At 36.5% G+C, this 18,535-nt stretch overlaps 1 protein-coding gene across 1 annotated transcript; it reads right to left on the bottom strand.

Moving 5' to 3' along the window:
- Positions 1 to 476: 476 nt before the first annotated feature.
- LOC114533036 (glycolipid transfer protein-like) lies at positions 477 to 8,225 on the bottom strand. Its single transcript, XM_028554613.1, has 5 exons — positions 8,051 to 8,225; positions 4,138 to 4,196; positions 2,648 to 2,778; positions 1,892 to 2,024; positions 477 to 1,027 (listed from the first exon to the last, which is right to left on the bottom strand). The coding sequence occupies exons 1-5, from the start codon at positions 8,160 to 8,162 to the stop codon at positions 851 to 853; spliced, it is 612 nt and encodes a 203-aa protein (XP_028410414.1). The 5' UTR covers positions 8,163 to 8,225; the 3' UTR covers positions 477 to 850.
- Between the last annotated feature and the right edge of the window lie 10,310 nt (positions 8,226 to 18,535).

Genomic DNA, 18,535 nt, shown 5'->3' with positions numbered 1-18,535 from the left:
TTGAAACTCGTTGTTCCTTAAAATAAAAGTAATTATTTACGTTTTAATGCAGAAGTGACTCCTGAAGAATTCCCCTCCCCACTTTCTTTTCTCCTGGTTTGCTAATTTATTATTAGCATAAAATCACTGGACGCCGATTGAATGAGACTATGAGAGTAGCACAGTTATTCATTTATTCTATATCTTCTTGACACTGGCAAATACTGGCTAAGAGGAGTGCGATTTGAGCATTAATTACACAAGAGATATAATTAAGTCGAGTAATTAATGCGAAAATCATACTCATGGGTATCAAAGCACCTACCGCTGGGCATAATTGATTCTGTACACGCGTAAAAACGCTCAGGTTGATGCAATATTGATATGAACAAGATGGAGCAATGTTGTGCTGCCCACATTGTTCAGAGTTGTCATCAACATTGAACAATATTGTTGACACTGAATCGGGTGTAACAATAATGTTCAATGTTGATAACAGCTCTGAACAATGTGGGCAGCACAACATTGCTCCATCCTGTTCATATCAATATTGCATCAACCTGGGCGTTTTTAGGCCTGTAATCACTTGTATGATTTTCGCATTAATTAAACTTCTATTCGTTGTATTACCATTATGAATTATACTGGAGTGCCATACAAACAGTATCTGATTTTAGTCTGCCAAAACCACAAGGTGGAATTTTTGTCGTGACTTTCTCCGCGAGGTAATTCGAAGAGCCTGGGAACGAGGCTGACCCGTACTATTAATCCTAAATTGCACTCGCTATCGCATAATGACCTATATACTATAATTAAATTCTCATATTAATCAATTCTATATAACTGACCTATATCAATTATTAAATTCATATTAAACTTTCTTTTGATCATCCTGACCGGTCTGTTCATAAAACTCGGTTATTACGTCGAAAGTGTTCTTCAATTCGTTCACGAAATCTCCCATTTCGGCCAGGACGACACTTTCATCTTGACCATTTCCTAGTTTCTGAATGAAATCTTTCCGATATGGAACGGCTTTCATCGCCAACTGAGCAAAAACAAATTATTACCGGGGGCTTGTATTGATTTATTATAAAATGAATTCACACCAGTAACATGCTGTTATTATTATCTATAAAATCCTTCAAAACTGTTATTTTAGCGACGATTTTTACGTGTTTATATTTTCCACTTCCTTGTCGTCCATTTTGAATCAAAGTTTACGACCGATTAGCAAGTTAAAGGCTGGTTACCCGAGATTCGACGAAGCGTGGGATATTAAAACAAGTCTTTATGAAGCAAAACAGGCATGCATGATGATGATGATGAAATAATTCATCAGGTAAGCCTACTCGCCGAAGCGATTTTCAGTAAGGACCTGGTACAATGAAGTATTGCAAAGAAGATATGAAAGTATTATAAAGACTAAAATTATATCTCAGTACATTTCTAGCCAATTCCAAAAAGTACGCCTAAAATCTCTAAAAATGTGTTTTAAAAGTAGCTAAAGAGTTACTATTTCGTACATCATTTTCTAGAGAGTTCCAATCAATAGCAACATGATAAACAACTCTCTGCTTTCCCCAAGGACATGCTATTGTTGGAAATACTCACTACACGACTACCAGGATCATGTTACACTGTATGTATACTCAATACCTCAAAGTTATCTCACGCTTCGTAGAATCTCCGCTAAGCGGGGTCCGCCGGGATCGTGTAAACAGCCCCTTCACCCCATTAGCCAGGTGGGTTAAATTTAAACCGCTGCATACTTGCCGGGATATGTGCAACCCAAATTAAGAGAGGTTTAAAATTTAACCCTGGATTAAGCATCCTCAACCTTGGGTTAGCGTTACCCGGCTTTTAACAACCAACCCAAGCAAGATATAAATCATGAAAACTAAACACTCACTGAGAAAATGCTCTGAACCATCCAGCCATGATATTTCTTTAGAGTTCCCTCGTAGGCTGCTTTAGCGCACTTTGTGAGATCCTGCTCACCAGTCAGAACCTCCTGAAGAAACACCAGAATGAAGGACAACGCCCTGGAGAGATATATGCAACATTAGAATCTGAGAGACTTGTTAATCAGTTATGGTCAATAAATATATAAAATTTTTTATCAAGTTGTAGCATCAAGCAGAAGTGAAGAATGTTGGGCTGCACGCCATGGACAGAATTGTGAACACTGTTGATCATGTTCAATAACCACTGGTAATAATGCCGACAGTGGCGTAGCCAGCACGATAATTGGGGGGGTCACATATTCATATTTTCGTGATACGCAGGATTAATTTCTTTTCAAATCAATTGTCTTTACAGTCTGTTAACATTAATATGTGAATATGCGCCCCCCCCAATTATCGTTGCTGGCTACGCCACAAAATGCCGACCAAAGTATATACTATATATACACCTTCGGCGCGTACTTCCCAAATGTTCACGAAAAATACACCTAACCTAAGAGACTGTTTTTTCCAGAAATATCAACTCCTACAATATTACCCTGTATACTGTTACGAAAAAACTCCTATACTGTTTTTTAAATCACGTAGTGTAGTGAGGACTGTAAAGTTTTTGTCGGTTTGTTTTTCCATAAATATATCCGGACCGTATCATCAAGGGTCAATGTTAAATTAAAATAAACCCCAAACCATGTATTCTTTACCTCTTCAACCAAAGAAGTGCGTCGGTTGCGGAATTCTTCGCCTTTGTAGTGCCAGAATCAATCTCACTTTGAACTATATCTTGTAGAACCTTATATTTCTCCTGGTCTTCCTTGTATTTTTTTGTAAGTTTCTGCAATAGATAAACATCATACATGTATAAATGCGCGCCTGAAGGTCTAACATTGTCTTCCCACCTAAGATCGTAACTAAAACGATAATTGGCGGGGGTGGGGGGAGTGTTTATTCGTACATTTAGTTATGCCTGGCGGATTTTGTTTGTAAGCTATTGCACTTACGAAAGAAATCCGCCGGGCAGAACTGAATATTTGAATAAATACCTCCCGCACTATCGTTCTAGTTACGCACTGCTTCCATCCCATTGTTAATATTTGCTCCAATTAATAAATGGACCTTTTGCATAATAGACAAACTTAGGATGTACGTAACAAAGGAGGTAATAAAACACCATGCGCAGCTCCATTTAATTCCATTAAGGGTGGATTTCCACAGAATTTTGATAGAATAAATAAATCAGTTCAGCTTGAATGTTCTTATTTCAAAAGAAGATATGCAAATATTTCGTTAGCGGACCGTTTCTCTGCAATCCAGCCTTGAGGCTCATACACTCGATTTATTGGCACGGCACGGTTAAAATAGTACCCGTGCCCATCATCTGTGCTCGGCCTTTGTTTTGGTAGCCTGAACACTAATAAAATTGGGTATACGGGTACCGATTTAAGCCGTGTCGCGCGAATAAATTGACTGTAGTGTAAACGGGGCTTTCTTGTAAGGAGAAAAAACGCAAATTTCGCGATTATAAGGCGATACTCCAATTACGCCCGTTCCGAATGCGGGCGAAGTGCGCTTTGTTTTTCAGGCGTGTCATGGTCGCATCAGCAGATTTTCAAAGACTTCGTTTCGGGCAAAGCGATATTTTTTTCGATATATCGATATCGGGTTTTTTTAAATATCACACAGCTTACACTATAGATTGGAGATTTCAAACGTTGGTTCTCGATCAAACGAGCGATGGATTGTTCATATGTATATTATAGTTGCTGGTAACTTAAGCCGCGTTTACACTTCAACCTTGGACCAGGTCTAGGACAAGTCCAGGTAATATGTGCCACGTTCACACTGTCTTCCTTGTTGATGATATCGGATAGCCAAAGTAATTGACAAAATACTTGGAAGAAGACCAAAAACACACCGAAAAGTGGTAATACTATTTGGATCCTATACAAATCATACTATTAAGTTCAAAACTTGTCAGGACTAGGTTAAGCCTGTTCACATTACCAAAATCTAGCCTCAGGTCAGGTCCAGGCCACCTTCTGCTGAATGTTGGCCTGGATTTTGTGGTCAGGTCCAGGCCTGGTCTAGGTCAGATAAACAACGTTCATGTACATCTAGGCCTGGTCCAGGTCAAAGCACGTAGTATAAACGCGGTTTTACAGACTTCATACTGATTCCATATTCATTTACTTACCTCGATATTGCCATTGATATCAGATTTGACTGGAGCAAATGCTGTGGGTCCAAGAATATCTACAACAAAAATGATTTTTCATGTTGAAGTGCGTCTGATAAATTGGTCTTTTTTGAGACCTAATCACATTCATTTCAATCATTTGTTCCAAAGGCGGTCATGTTGACCGTAAAATGGCATAATTACATATAGTCAACCTGCGAAGAACGAACGAGTATAATGTTTGGCCTCGTTAGAACAGAGTTTGAACAGGACTGGACGATTTTGGGAACGGTCTAAAATTGTCCTTTTCTGCCTGTTTTCACGAGACCCACGGCACCTGACGACGCCGTGAATCGACTAAAGGACCCTTCCACTTTAGAATAAATTTAAAACTAGGGCATTTATTAGTACAGTTGGGAAAATTGATTTTGAAGAACGTTTATTTGCAAAATATTAGTAGGTGTGAAAAATATTGCAATATAGGAGTTTTGTATATATACATATTACTCTAGCTCCGTTTAAACAACACACAATTTATCGGCACAGCATGTCTAAAATGGGTACCCGTAACAATTTAAAGCCTCGTTTACACTACACTCGATTTATTGGCACGGCACGGCAAAAATAGGTATATATACCCGTGCCCGTTTCATGCGTTCTCGGCTTTTGTTTTGGTAGCCAGAACACTAACATTAACTAAATTGGATACGGGTACCAATTTTAACCGTGCCGTGCCGATAAATTGAGTGTAGTGTAAACGAGGCTTAATTCATCTTCGCTATATTTGACACAGACATTGTTCGTGACTTACAGCGGCTTCCAGGGCTTGGTTGCACGAAAACTGGATAGTGCTATATATCCAGATGCCCAGATAATGTTTTTTTTTTCAATTCCTTTAAAATTGTCCGGTATATAACTTGGATCGAATCTTAACTAATCATACACTAGCTGAAGCTTCTCTTCACTTATTTTTTAACAATTGTTACGTCAAAAACTGTAATGTTATTGTGTACCTAGGCCCCCTATGTTAGTGCTTTTACGTCCGTTGAAAATTTACCATTAAACGTTATTAAACCTCTGCACAACCGTCTCCAGAGTTCGTCAACCCATGCTTCTTGACGGTTTGTCGTGCAACCTACTGTCTCAAAATATATTCCATATTTAACAAGCTGTCGTGCATAACAGATTACGGTTAGCAATTTATTTTTGACACATTGGGAAACAGCAACTATCGTGTTTTAACTATGCATTCTAAGTATGCCTTTCGAGTTTCGTTACTTCCGTATGTCATATAACATGCAGAAAAAAGTGGGAAAATATGCAAGTATTATAATGATTACTGACGACAGAATTTACATTCTGCCAATGCTGATTCCGACAGCTACAGTGACTGAACTTCTGTCCATCCATTCGTCTATTCGTATAATTCATATTTGAAAATTTCCAAAGACACAGACACAGTGCATATTCGTTCGTTTTCGTGCTGCGGTACAGCCATAAAATGGCTAATACAAAGAACTAAAACAATTTGAAAATACGTTTTCACAAAACAGTTTCAGCGAAAGAAAAACTTGCATTCCGGGCAATTAAATTGAGAAACGATTTCGGTATTAAAAAGATCAAAAATTAAAACAACAGCGGCCTTTTCGAAACTTTCACGCAATGATTGAGATTAATACTTTCATATCCATGACTATGGTATCTGATATCGTAAAAGATCTGAAAAGCGTTAACGTTGTTAAGATTTTTCGGATTTATGAATAAACCCAAGGCAAGGGCTATATAATTGGATGAGAAGCTCTTATCGACATTCCACATATAGTAGTTTTAATGCATCAGCACTCACTTAGCTATGTGTCTGATAAAATAGTACAGACGAGTTTACGGCTTTATCTTTGTTTTGCCGCTCGCAGGCTCGGAAGAGACGACCAGTAAACCACCTCCCCCCCCCCTTAAGCTCAGGCCTTAGCAGTTGAATTTCACCTTGCACAAAAAAAATGTATAAATCGAGGGCCAAAACCGCTACCTGGTCCTGGTGTTTGAAAACGACTTTGAATTGAAGTCGAACAGTCTTCAATCGCCTTTTCACAGAGCTGCGCCTGTGGCATGGCTCAGTCCCATATACGAATATCCACCGCCAGAATTATAGCGCTTGTTACGGCCTTGTCGCCTTTAAATCTTACTCGTGCAGTAAAAACGTCACTCTTACAAATACTGAAATATACTACAAATGCTTTTCTGCATGATTCCACAGGCTGATGTTGACAACCAGCTGATATATTTGTGATATATTTGTCATATGTTTTTGCATCAGATTGGCAGTAGCATGTATATGTATATACATATAGCATGCCTCATTTTATAATATTTGGTAATCATTTTATGATATTTAGTAAAAATTTCATCTGCGCATCTAGTTTGTTGAGAAAAATTATCACTTATGATCTCTTATTATAAATTTATATTCTTGACTGTTTTTTATTTCAGAATATGTGACAGGAAGACTAATTATTGCAGTTTTTCATTCATATGTTGAAAAAATTATATGAATTGCTAAAACTGAGAATAAAAACTTTTTGATCATTCTTGGGAGAGTCCCATATAGCCTACAGCACAATGATTTAACTTTTCACAATAACATTCATGTGTGGATATTTTTTTACTTTGGAGGGCAGAGCTTTCCCAATTTGTTCCTTTTAGTGGTTATGTCACTGTCACAGACATGTAAAATCACCTGGCAAAAGTCTGATTTGAATAGAGAAAAACACTAAAGATTGTTTTTTCCATTTATTATTAATAGCGTTGTTGCTGCTATCCAGCTTATCTTCATCTAATATATTCTCATATCAATGCTTTTGATACCACATAATTAAAGATTAATGGAAACCTAGATTAAATATTCACACATCTCTAGACTCTTTAAACAACAGTTGAATAGTCTAAAGGTATTCACAATTTACATGCAGTACCATTTTACGTACGTTGTAAACATTGTTCAAACCTGTTTCAATACTTTTTCAGATCATATTCAATGAAATTTATAGGAACACACTTTATTTAATGTCAGATTCAATGATCTTGAGCTATTACATACATTCCAAATTGTGAAGTGTGTTTACATCAAGCAAAATTGCATTGATACAAATTTGGCAAGATATTTGACTGCTGAAGAGTGCCATCAAGGCAACTAGATCAACACTTACAATGTTGATTAAAAAGCAAAATGTGTTTTTTTTTCTTTTGTGTGAAATAGTTTTTCATGAACATAAGAGATTTTCACTGTGCAAGGATTCTTTGTTAACTTTCTACTATATTTTGTAAAGAGCCTATTTAATAGTGTGATGTTTTGAGAGAGAACTGAGCTTTGGTAACAAGTTATGTTTTTGACAAATAAATTTGTGTAAGGATGACTTCAATCTCTTAATATATTAAAAAATGTATATGTACTGAATTTAATAATTACTCCTGCTTGTTTGGAAAATTTGACATTTGTACAGTTGTTTGTACATTTGTACAAAAGAACTTCCTGATGACTACATTAATTTTTTTCGTAATTTTTGAAACTTGTATGGTAAATTATTCAGATTAAATCCTGAATTTGTAGGAACACAAAATGAATTTATTATTTGCAGAGCTTTTTAGTGTGTTAACCCTGGCCTACATCAGTGAAATGTATCAATTTATTACATCACCAATTTAATAGTAGACACACTATGCAGAGGCGATCTCACGATCTGCATATAATAATATGCTCTACAAATTGTCGAAATTGACGATTTAAATACATTTTTATACTTTCACATATAATTAAGACCTGACAAGCTGTATAGTCGACATTCGTATAAGCAAATATGAAATTATATATATTAGATATAAAATCTGTGCGATGCTGAAAAATATAAAAAATATATATATTGAATAGCGAACATACCAAAGAAAGGAACAATTTCTTGACATGCCTGAAGGAATGGCCATGTCTCAATTCTCTTGTCGTCTTGGATAGGTAGAAACCTATATTTTGCCTGTGTAAAGAACGTCGTCATTCTTGCAAATTATAACGTTTTGTTCTAAATGTTCTAACTTCTAAAAGTTGTTCTTTGACTACATTGAGCCTGCAATTTCGGCCACAGCCGTGTTAAGGAATTCATGTTAGACTTATCTTCCAGGCCTCCAGGATTTGATTGCTACAAATCCTATACAAATTGTTACAAATTAAAGTTATACCAATTGAGTAAAATATACAGGGTGTCCCAAAAAAACGAAAAACTATTGAAATTACCCGTAGCAATGTAACTCAGAGTTCGAATGCCTAAGCACTCTGTTGGGACCCACAAGTGTGTAAATGTTTGCTATAAGCATTTTTATGCATGCATATGATGCAGTAAAATTTGCTCCTACGCGAAAATGATATTTATTAACAATATTTAAATGTGAATCTGAATCACCATGACCTTCGACATGTCTCCTTTCTCTAGCAACACAAAGCATCTAGCATTTCACTGAGTTGCATTAAATCCCCACGGGTTAAAATTCGTGCACACATAAAAGTACCATCATATATTAGAATCATTTTTATCAAGTTAGACTGGTAACAACTGACAAAAGCGTCTTTTTAACAGCTTTAAAATATTCACACAGCTGCAATCGAGATTACAAGTGTTGTTAATTTAATAGTAGGCTATCGCGAAAATATTCGTGCTAAAATCGCTATAAAAATAAGGAGAAGAATTTTTTTCAATCCATTTGGCTCAACGTTCGGAGTCCAGCGACCGTTTTTGCAAATCATGAGAGGTTTAATGAAATCAGAGCCATAATACGGTGTTAAATACTTCGAATAATCTCTAGGACACATGGAAGGTATTCCGAGGAAAGAGCACGACTTCAAAGGAAATAAAACTTCTCGTTTGTGAAATACGTTCCTATATTCGTCCCACAAGATATCACCGTGGTTTTCAATCATAAAAATATCCACGTATATCTTAGAATGAATGTATAGTCGGGCGTGCGGGTCAAGAATGGAACAGTCATCTGTGATGGTTCTCACAATTTTACCATTACAGTCTTCCCGGGGGGTGTCTGCGGAAGGATGCGGAGAATGCCTTTGAAGAAGCAAGCGAATCTTTCCATCATTCAGGTCCAAGGGTCTTCTTGATTCTTCAGCGTAGAGTTTATGGTATTCGTCTCTCAACATGCATATATCAGCATCTGTGTCCAGAGGTATCACATCGCCATTACGTAGGGAACCCAGCATGGAACCAAAACATATGAAAGACTTGTTGATGTTTCTTCGTTCTGCTATGAGGTTCCATTCCTGGAGTAATATCTTAAGTCCTTCGCGGTACGGATTTCCCTCGCAACCTTCCCCGTAAAATTCATCCTGTAGACGATGTGGATTCTCTTCTGAGTGGATGGAGTGATTTTGCATGTTTCCTAAAAGTTTTCTTTTCCAGGTAGATGGAAATCCCTTATATGGCGGAATCCTGCTGAGTACGAATGCCTCATCGTATAAATAGATGAAAGTTAGCGTTCCAAATGAAAAAATCACAAATATAAGGATACGCATTCTTCGAGGACCCATGGTACCTGTTCCTCAAGGATAAACAACCCTTATTATTACACCTGGCTATCGGATTTGTTTAATATATTCTTCAAATTTTTAGTCATTTAAGTACAAGGCACAAATATCCAATCGCGGAATTTCAGCTAAAGAATTTATATGCCTGTAAACAGAAAATCATTATATTAGCACAACAGATACTAGCGTACGAATAGCTGCTGGGTTTTCAAACAAACTCATATAAAACAAACAAATATACGTACATCACGTAAATTTTACACTAGGAGCACTTGCGTGCAGGAACCTGTTAAACAAAACTACACGGATTTTGCTTGAAGCAGAAATTTGCATAATTATTCACAACACAAATATATAGTGAAAGATGTTGGAACAGTATGTACTGTCACCTATACGACTTTGAAATACAATTTTGAAAATTCTGTTAGAGTTGTGTGCAGAAGAGTAAACCGACTTTTCTGAGCAAATTAAACCAACTAAATTACAAAAATATCAATCTCGAGCCGCCCGGCTAATAACAGGAGCAAAATTTGATAATAACAGGAGCAACATATGATATACGCATATAGCTGAAGTTTTCAAGACATTCGCTTGTACAAATCTAGACCAAAGGCGCCAATATTTGAAATCAACTTTTATGAAAAATTTTAAACAATCTCGCCGCACCTAATTTAAAAAAATGTTTCTTAAGATTAGTGATTGTTCTATTTCAATGATTTGCGAAATGGTGATACAGACTTACGCCTGTAATCAAAAAGCTCACTCACACTTACACTAATTGAGTGTGGCATATAAATTTTGTTAATGCTGGTCAATGAGAAAATTTTCTCCCAAAAGATGGAAAGATGTAAGGTAAACCACTGAAAATCAAGCCCCTTTTCGGCTGGAAATTCCGCCATTGAATCGTTATGAGAAGATTAAGATCTCCCACTCAATGAGTTTGAATGTGAGTGAGCTTTTAGAATACAGGCGTTAGTGTTGCCAAAACCAAATACTGAATATATAAAAAGGAGCTTTTCATACGATGGCGCATCTCTTCGGAATAAACATATCTAGGGATGCAAAAATGGATTTCTGTCAGTTGCTCATTCAACTTTATAGGCCAGCAAAATTCGTTTAAAAAAGCATATATATATATGTATATATATTTTCCTATATACGGCCCGACTAAACCGGGTATATAATATATTTTTTTCACTGATTGCCGCCCCCCGTGCGTGCGTGCTTTTAAATCTCGCGCGGTCTGTACGGCTTCATACGGACCGCTCACGTAGCCAATAAGATTGCAGGAAACGCTAAAATATGAATTCGAACCGCAAGAAAAAATATATAATATGTAAATAGTTGTAAATTGTTAATGATTGTTATATTTATTATTTTTATGCACGCCCCCCATGCCAGCTTTTGCTGTTGGGGCTAGCTTGCTAAAACACAGTTTTAGTGTATGGTGTATGTATGTAAAAAAAAACTATGAGGGCCATGGCAGGCCATGCCATTCCCAAAGCTGCATTAAGCCGGTTTTCCAATCGAAGGAACCAGTTCTCGACCGAACAAAATTTTCCACTTGATTTTCTTTTCAATTGTGCATGAGAATTCGACCGTAGACTGATTCCCTTCACCGGTCACAATTGAAAAGAAAATCGGGCAAAAAATTTCGTTCGGTCGAAAAATTCCACAATTCGAAAAACACACCAGAAAAGTTTCCTCGGAACGAAAAACTTCCGCCTACGGCATGCGTAGCAGAACTTTTCAATTCCAATTCAAAAATATTTAGTTCCGTCGCGAGGAATTCGAAACAAAGTTTAAGTTATTTAAATTTCCACCGGAAAAAATCTCCGAAAACTCTCCTTTCCCATGCCGTTGCGATAAAACTTTTGCTCAGTGTAATAAAAGCAGCTGCTTTAGCAGACTAGCGGCTTTCTCAAAAACAACACCGGAAAATCTATTGCAGACCTTAGATTGACGTTTTCCTTCACCGCGAACCGCGACTTGACGTTCTGTTTTTTGCCTTCTTGTTTGTGGTCAACAGTTGCTGAGTTAGAAGTGTGTTTTTCACGTAACTCTGCGTGTTACCAGGGAAATTCTTCTTCATTAAAGTACCCCGCTACTTATTATTCCAATTTAGCTTGGGGGTAATTTTCTAACTTGATATCAATTATCACTGATTTTCTTGAAGAAAGCGAGTACATTTACTCGATAATGAGTTTGGTATTAGCGGTCAGGTATCACAGTTTGACATTCTCTCTATAAATAGTATAATATCCTTGTGTTCCTGCATGGTGTAAGAGAGAGTTGTTAATAAAAATACAAAGTCAAGGCAAGCGGAAGAATTCGAACAATCGACCTATTTGTAAGGAGGAGACTTGCGAAGCTTTTTGGCATAAAAGTATGCATGTAAATGCTTAAACCTCGGTTCTAATCTCTTACTGATATATTCCGCGCGACATCCGGAAGTGCATGTGAACAGAATGGCGGGAAGACCGAAGCGAAATGTGCGTCAGCCCCCAAACGTCTCGAAGACGGTTTGGAGTTTGCAGAGATTACCCCTTCGGTTAAACTGACTGTTTAAAAAACCAAGAAAGGACAATAATATCTATATGAAATTGAGATTACCGAGGTTGATCGCGAGTGGAAAAATGTCCGTATTCATTATAAAGGTTATGATTCAAAGTTTGACGAGTGGCGACCTTATGGCAAAGATCAGGAATATTTCCCCTTTATTCGCTATGAAAAGCTATACTTCCCGACGGCGACATCCTTAGAATATAGAAGCAACTATTTTACGGATATGCTTTATCGGTCAATCTGCTAGCGCTGCACTGATCAAGCATGTAAACAGTACGAAAATACGGAGCATAATGCCTAAATTACAATATTTCGACCCCATCAGTCCGACGCGGGAAATTCATCAATATTTATGATTTTGATATCAAAATGACCGCGAAAACATGTACTTTCCAAATATGGTGGTACCTCGACGTCACAATAAATTTGGAGCTTTATACTTCCGCTTTTAACTGACTTCCGTTCAATTTTTGGCATATTTTGTAGGCAGAAATGAAATTTCAACCCCATAAGTCCGACTTCGCAAAAAGATAAATTTCGTTTAAATCCCTTGTAAAACATTACACATGTGACGTATTTTCGAATTCCGCAGGTACCTCTGTCACAAGTTTTATGCTGCGAGTGTATAAAGCAAAAAACTACAAAATTTCGGAAAATTTTTGTTGCGTCTCAACCGGAAGTGAGCGCGCCCGTGTAATGCGATAGACCTTTTGTCCTGAGTGAGTTTGATCGGTCAAATTTGTGGAAACGTCAAACCGCTAACCTGAAACCGCGGTTTGCCGAAAACGCAAATCTAAGTCCTATTAGCATAATACGACACGATAAATTGGAATCCAAAGTCAGTTTTATTTTTCAACGAGATACCCTAATTAGGTCTGCTTGCTTTGTTATACCCCAGCTGACATTCGAATATAATCAATTACAGTAGCAGCACGCAGGGTTTAGTCAGTATGGACGGGGCTTCAAACAAGCGCATAGCATAGTAAATGTATTCAGGTAAAGGGCGCCCATCTTTTTGCTGAATATAAAAATATGAAACGAATGCAAACCTTTTTGCAGTAAACACTATAACAAGGTAACTAATCAAAATTTACGTATACGTCTATCCCTTAATTGTATATGGCCTTGCATGCGGGATAGAGTTTTAATTTTAAAATTTTCAGAACATGCATAAAAAAGGTTTCACGGCAATAATAACTACAATGATAATAAAGATATAATAATAATGATGATATTAATAAAAGGTTCGTCGATACTGCGAAAAATACATCAAATATGCTCAAATGAGCATTAAAACACAAATACCTGATCGATACATATATACACAGATTTCATGAATTGATAAGAAGTCTGGACATTCCCGATGAAATTTCCTGTTCCCTGCTTTTATCTGTTGCCTGAGATGAAACTAATTTTTTGTTCTCATTGTTTATTGCTTCGTTTCCTCTCCTTTTGTCCAAAGATACAACTTCAACGCCAAGGTTATTGTCACAGTTCACATTCTCACAACTACTTGAGCATACATTATTAACGTCATCATCATCATCATCATCATCATCTTCATCATCATCACGTATAATTTCCACTAGTATCTGGCGAAAATGCCGCTGTGTGCGAGATTTTGGGATTGTGTAATGAGAGTTCTAATTTCGAAATTGAAAGAAACGAACAAAATTCAGACGAGGAATATAAGAGAAAACATACTCCAAAAATAAACATCTTGCAAACTCAAGATATGAGCTGTTAAAAAACAAAATTCAATATTCAAGTGATATTTGCACTCTATTTCAAAGTCATTGTCAAGGTTTGACAATGACTTTGAAATAGAGTCCAAATATCACCTTGAATATTGTGTCTTGTTTTTTAACAGCTGATATCTTGAGTTTTCAAGATGTTTATTTTCGGAGCAGTGGCGTAGCCAGCCGGACGATTTTGTCCCGCAATGTAAATTTCGAGTTATTATAATTATTCATGTCTTTAGAAATCTATTGTTTTCACACTCAGTGCATGAACACTGAATTATTAGCATAGCAGGACAAATCGACAGGCTGGCTACGCTACTGTTTCGGAGTATGTTTTCTGTTATATTCAGTAGCGTAGCCAGCCTGACGATTTGTCCCGCTATGCTAATTTTTTGGTGATCATTGACTGTGAAGACAATAAATTTATAAAGAAATGAATAATTGTAATAACTCGAAATTTACATAGCGGGACAAACTGATCGTCAGGCTGGCTACGCCACTGGTTATATTTCGTAAAATTGTCTGCTGGAATAGGTTTTCAGACGAGGAAACCCAAAAAGAACGCCCATCATCGTTACAAAAGTTTGTATTTTCAGAATAATTCTAGGCAGGTTTATGAATGCATTTTTATTCGGCGGGAACACTATCTGTGGTGTCTTTACTTTTGGTTACATCAACGCTCCGAAGACGACAGTTCTGAATCTGAGGTATGATTTTTCTCCTTTCAGCAGCCCTTTCCGAGCTCTCAGTTAGGTCCCAGTTAATTGATTCTTCCGTTATTTTGTTCTAGGAAATAATAGTATTTATTGTTGTAGTATATATGCACGTAGTATATTTTAATAACGCAATTTTAAGAGGCTGTTTACATAGGCCCTGAACATGCATCACAAACGTGAATGCTTTTGGGGTATAGTCTAGGACCTGTAAAGGAGTTTGTATGCATTTCATTTAGGACAGATTATCTCAACTGTTTTAGGGTAAAATGACCATGGCGGTCAACATGGCATATGTGCCAAAATGTGAATCCGGGACGAAAGTCCTGAAAATGACCACACCCAGAAACGGCATAATCGACATAGCTCTAAATCCTGAATTATCCAAGCTACAGTCTTTCTGAATTGTTTATATGGTTCAGAATGGTTGCTTTTAGGGGTGGTCACTGGAGGGTGAAATTAGCCTAAGTTTCATATTTTACAAGAAAATGAATGTGTACTATTCCAGGTCAACTGCTAATTATGCATAAAATTACAGATTCACCTGGCAAAGTCTAATTTTCCCTATTTTCTAAAAATTTTTGCCATATGATGAAAAAACATGCTTATTTTAATATATTTATTATAAATTTCGTAGGAAATAACAATGTTTTGTTGCGATACGACATATTTCATTTCACTTACCCCCCGCTATAACACGATTTCAGCCATATTTTGCAAATTTGATCGCCGTTTTTCGCCGTCCGTCGCAAGCATATGCCATGTTGACCGCCATGGTCATTTTACCCTAAAACAGTTGAGATAATCTGTCCTAAATGAAATGCATACAAACTCCTTTACAGGTCCTAGACTAGTAATGAAAAAAGTCTTTATGAAACCAAACATTTACTTGCTTATGTGCATACACCATGATCATGTTTTGTCAATGAATGCAGTTGCTTGAAACTGCAAATTTATCATTTTAACCACGATTCGGGAAACATCACAGATATGAGTTCATCAAATTAAAAGAGAATTTGTACTCTAAATTAGTCCTTCCAGCGGCGGTTAAATTATTTAATTTTTGTGGGACATTCTTTGAAGCGTCAGATTGAATATTTTCGTAAATGACAGCAAAGTAAGAATATATTTAATACATATAGATTCGGGTCTTATTTTATAAATATCGCTGCTATTTCGCCGTTTAACAAGATGTGGTCGTGTATGGGCGCCTTGGCACGTCACAGTTTGCACAGGATTGAAGATTTAATATTCCAAAGTTTAAGATAAAGTGATCGTATCATGCGGTTTATTTACATTTTTCAACAATGAACTTCTATACTTTTTAAAGTACGATGTGCCGGCTGAATTTGAATTTCGCGATCGAACGTAACAACATTTAGGTTCGCAAGGCATCTATAAATGAGTATGAACTGTATTGTTTATGTTCAGGGGGCGGTTGCTCAAAAGCAGGTTAAATTGAGCCCTGGGTTAGTGCTAAACCTGGGTTAAAATTCATTACCTAGGTTAGCTAAACCTGGGTTAAAACTGTATTGTTCAAAGCAGGGTTAGCGGTAGGGTTAGTTAACCCAGGGTTAAAATATTTAACCTAAGATTAAATGTATTTTAAGGACTAAATTGGATATGAGAACGTTTTCGATTGGTCAATAAACGAGCGTCCAAACTTTACCCGACGAGGATATATTGTCAGTCGAAAGATTTTATGCCGTGAGGGCAGGGTCGCAGGGACGTTGTTTTGAACAGCAATTTCCGTGCATGGAATTTTGGAAAGATTCGAAATGAAAGGCCATTTTGTATGATAAACAATGTCGATGTGAAATAAAATTAAGCAAATTATAAACAATCTATTTTAAAATTTCAGGCATTCTTGGATTATTTAAAATTCAGGAACAAACGTAGCCTTACCACTTGCTGCCAATCAAAAGAATCGAATCCGAAACAAATATTGCATGCGGTGTTACCTTTTTAATTATGCATTTTCAAAATATGTATTTCAAATATGACGGATTTCACATGGAGCGTAATAAAAATTAATTTGATTTTACTGCAAAAATATTGCAGCCACCCTGCCATTGAGTGGTTCGGAATAACCCCCTTCCTGAATCTTGCAGTATATTTAATGTTCTCAAAATTTCAGTTTAGAGTGGATTTAAAAGAGGCAAGGTCCTGGCTAAATCCTAAAAACAATTCCCCTTTTAACAACGAAAAGTTTTATTCTTGGGGCCACTTGTGTGCATTTTTGATACACCTCTTAGTTCGAAACGTGTCTTCTTACCTGCGATAATTTCTTTGCTATAGCGAATCGATTTTTCCTGTCCGTAATTGAATGATACAAAATTAAAAATAGTTCACTGATCAAGGCAACAATAGTTCACGGGGACAAACAAACAAACCTGATAAATCAATATAAACAAACAAACAAACAAAGTAAAGAAAATAAAACAAACAAACAATATAAACAAACCGACAAAAAGTGAAGGAACCAACAAAACACAAGTAAACCAGACACCAGATATTAGATAAACTTGGATTTACTTCACTTTTTGTATCCAAACACAGTAGTCTATGAGGTAAAGTACATTGAGTAGATACCCCGGTTCACTTTCATTTAACAAATTTAAAATTTGAAGTAAACATTTTCAATCCTCCTTCGATCTGAATAGACATTGAGAAAAACAAAATAACAGGATCACTCTCATATGTATATTACATAGTTCAGGTTGTCTCATAAAAACCTCTGAAACTGTTAAAATCATCTACTGTTAGAAGATTCTATGCCTCATGCAGAAATCAGCACAAAGCTCAGTGGCTCTAGCTCCTCGCTCCTCGCACATATATGCTGCATAGACAAGGCCGAAACTAAGTCCGCGTCGGGCATTTAATCTAATGTTGCATGGCTATCGTAGAAACTTTTGCTCACGTCTCCGAGATTAAGGAAAAACACCGAGGTTAAAAATTACGGTAATCGCGTGATGAAATGATTTACTTGAGGGAGAAACGTTAATTCGTAAATCACGCGGGACTTGAGCTTGACTTAACAAGACTTGAGCTAATGGGTTTTTACTTGTTCTTTTAGCCGGAAATAGTTTATAAATGAAAGCAGAAGATGTGTGATAGGGCCTGAGTTGGATCGGTTCTCGTTCGTTTTAACAATATTTATAAAGTTAACCTTGCCTTGTCACAACCTGATTTTGTTCAATTAATGTATTCAAATCAAGACTCAATTTATCTTCTGTATTTGAGCACACATTGTTCGATTCTAATTGTAATCATGGTATTAAGTTTTTATATTTCACATGCGTACAGTCGTTTTAGTTTTTATCAAGTACACAGAATATATACTGGGTGTCCCAAAAAAAACGAAAACTATAGTATTGAAATCACCAATAACAATATAATTGTTAGAGTTTGAATGCCTAAACACTCTGTTGGGACCCACAGGTGTATAAATGTTTACCATACTCATTTTTATGCATGCATATGATGCAGTAAAATTTGCTTGTTCGCAAAAATGTTATTTATTAACAATATTTACAATTTACAAATATAGATAACAATATTCAAATGTGCATCTCAAGGACCATGATCTTCGACATGTCCCCTTTCTCTAGCAACACAAAGCATTAGCATTTTATAAGTTGCATTAAATCCCCACGGGCTGAAATTCGTTAACACGACATTCAAATTTTAACAATGAGTGATTTCAATAGTTTTCGGTTTTTTTCGGACACCCTGTATAATTACCTTTCACCGTAGCACGAGAACAAACGAATAGCTTCTTTATACAGGGTGTATAAAAAAAAACGCAACCACAAAAAAAA

The sequence above is a fragment of the Dendronephthya gigantea genome, unplaced genomic scaffold (assembly GCF_004324835.1).
Source record: "Dendronephthya gigantea isolate DGI-Jeju-01 unplaced genomic scaffold, DenGig_1.0 000083F, whole genome shotgun sequence".
Classification (NCBI taxonomy): Eukaryota; Metazoa; Cnidaria; class Anthozoa; order Malacalcyonacea; family Nephtheidae; genus Dendronephthya; species Dendronephthya gigantea.
This window is presented reverse-complemented; position numbering and strand designations above follow the sequence as displayed.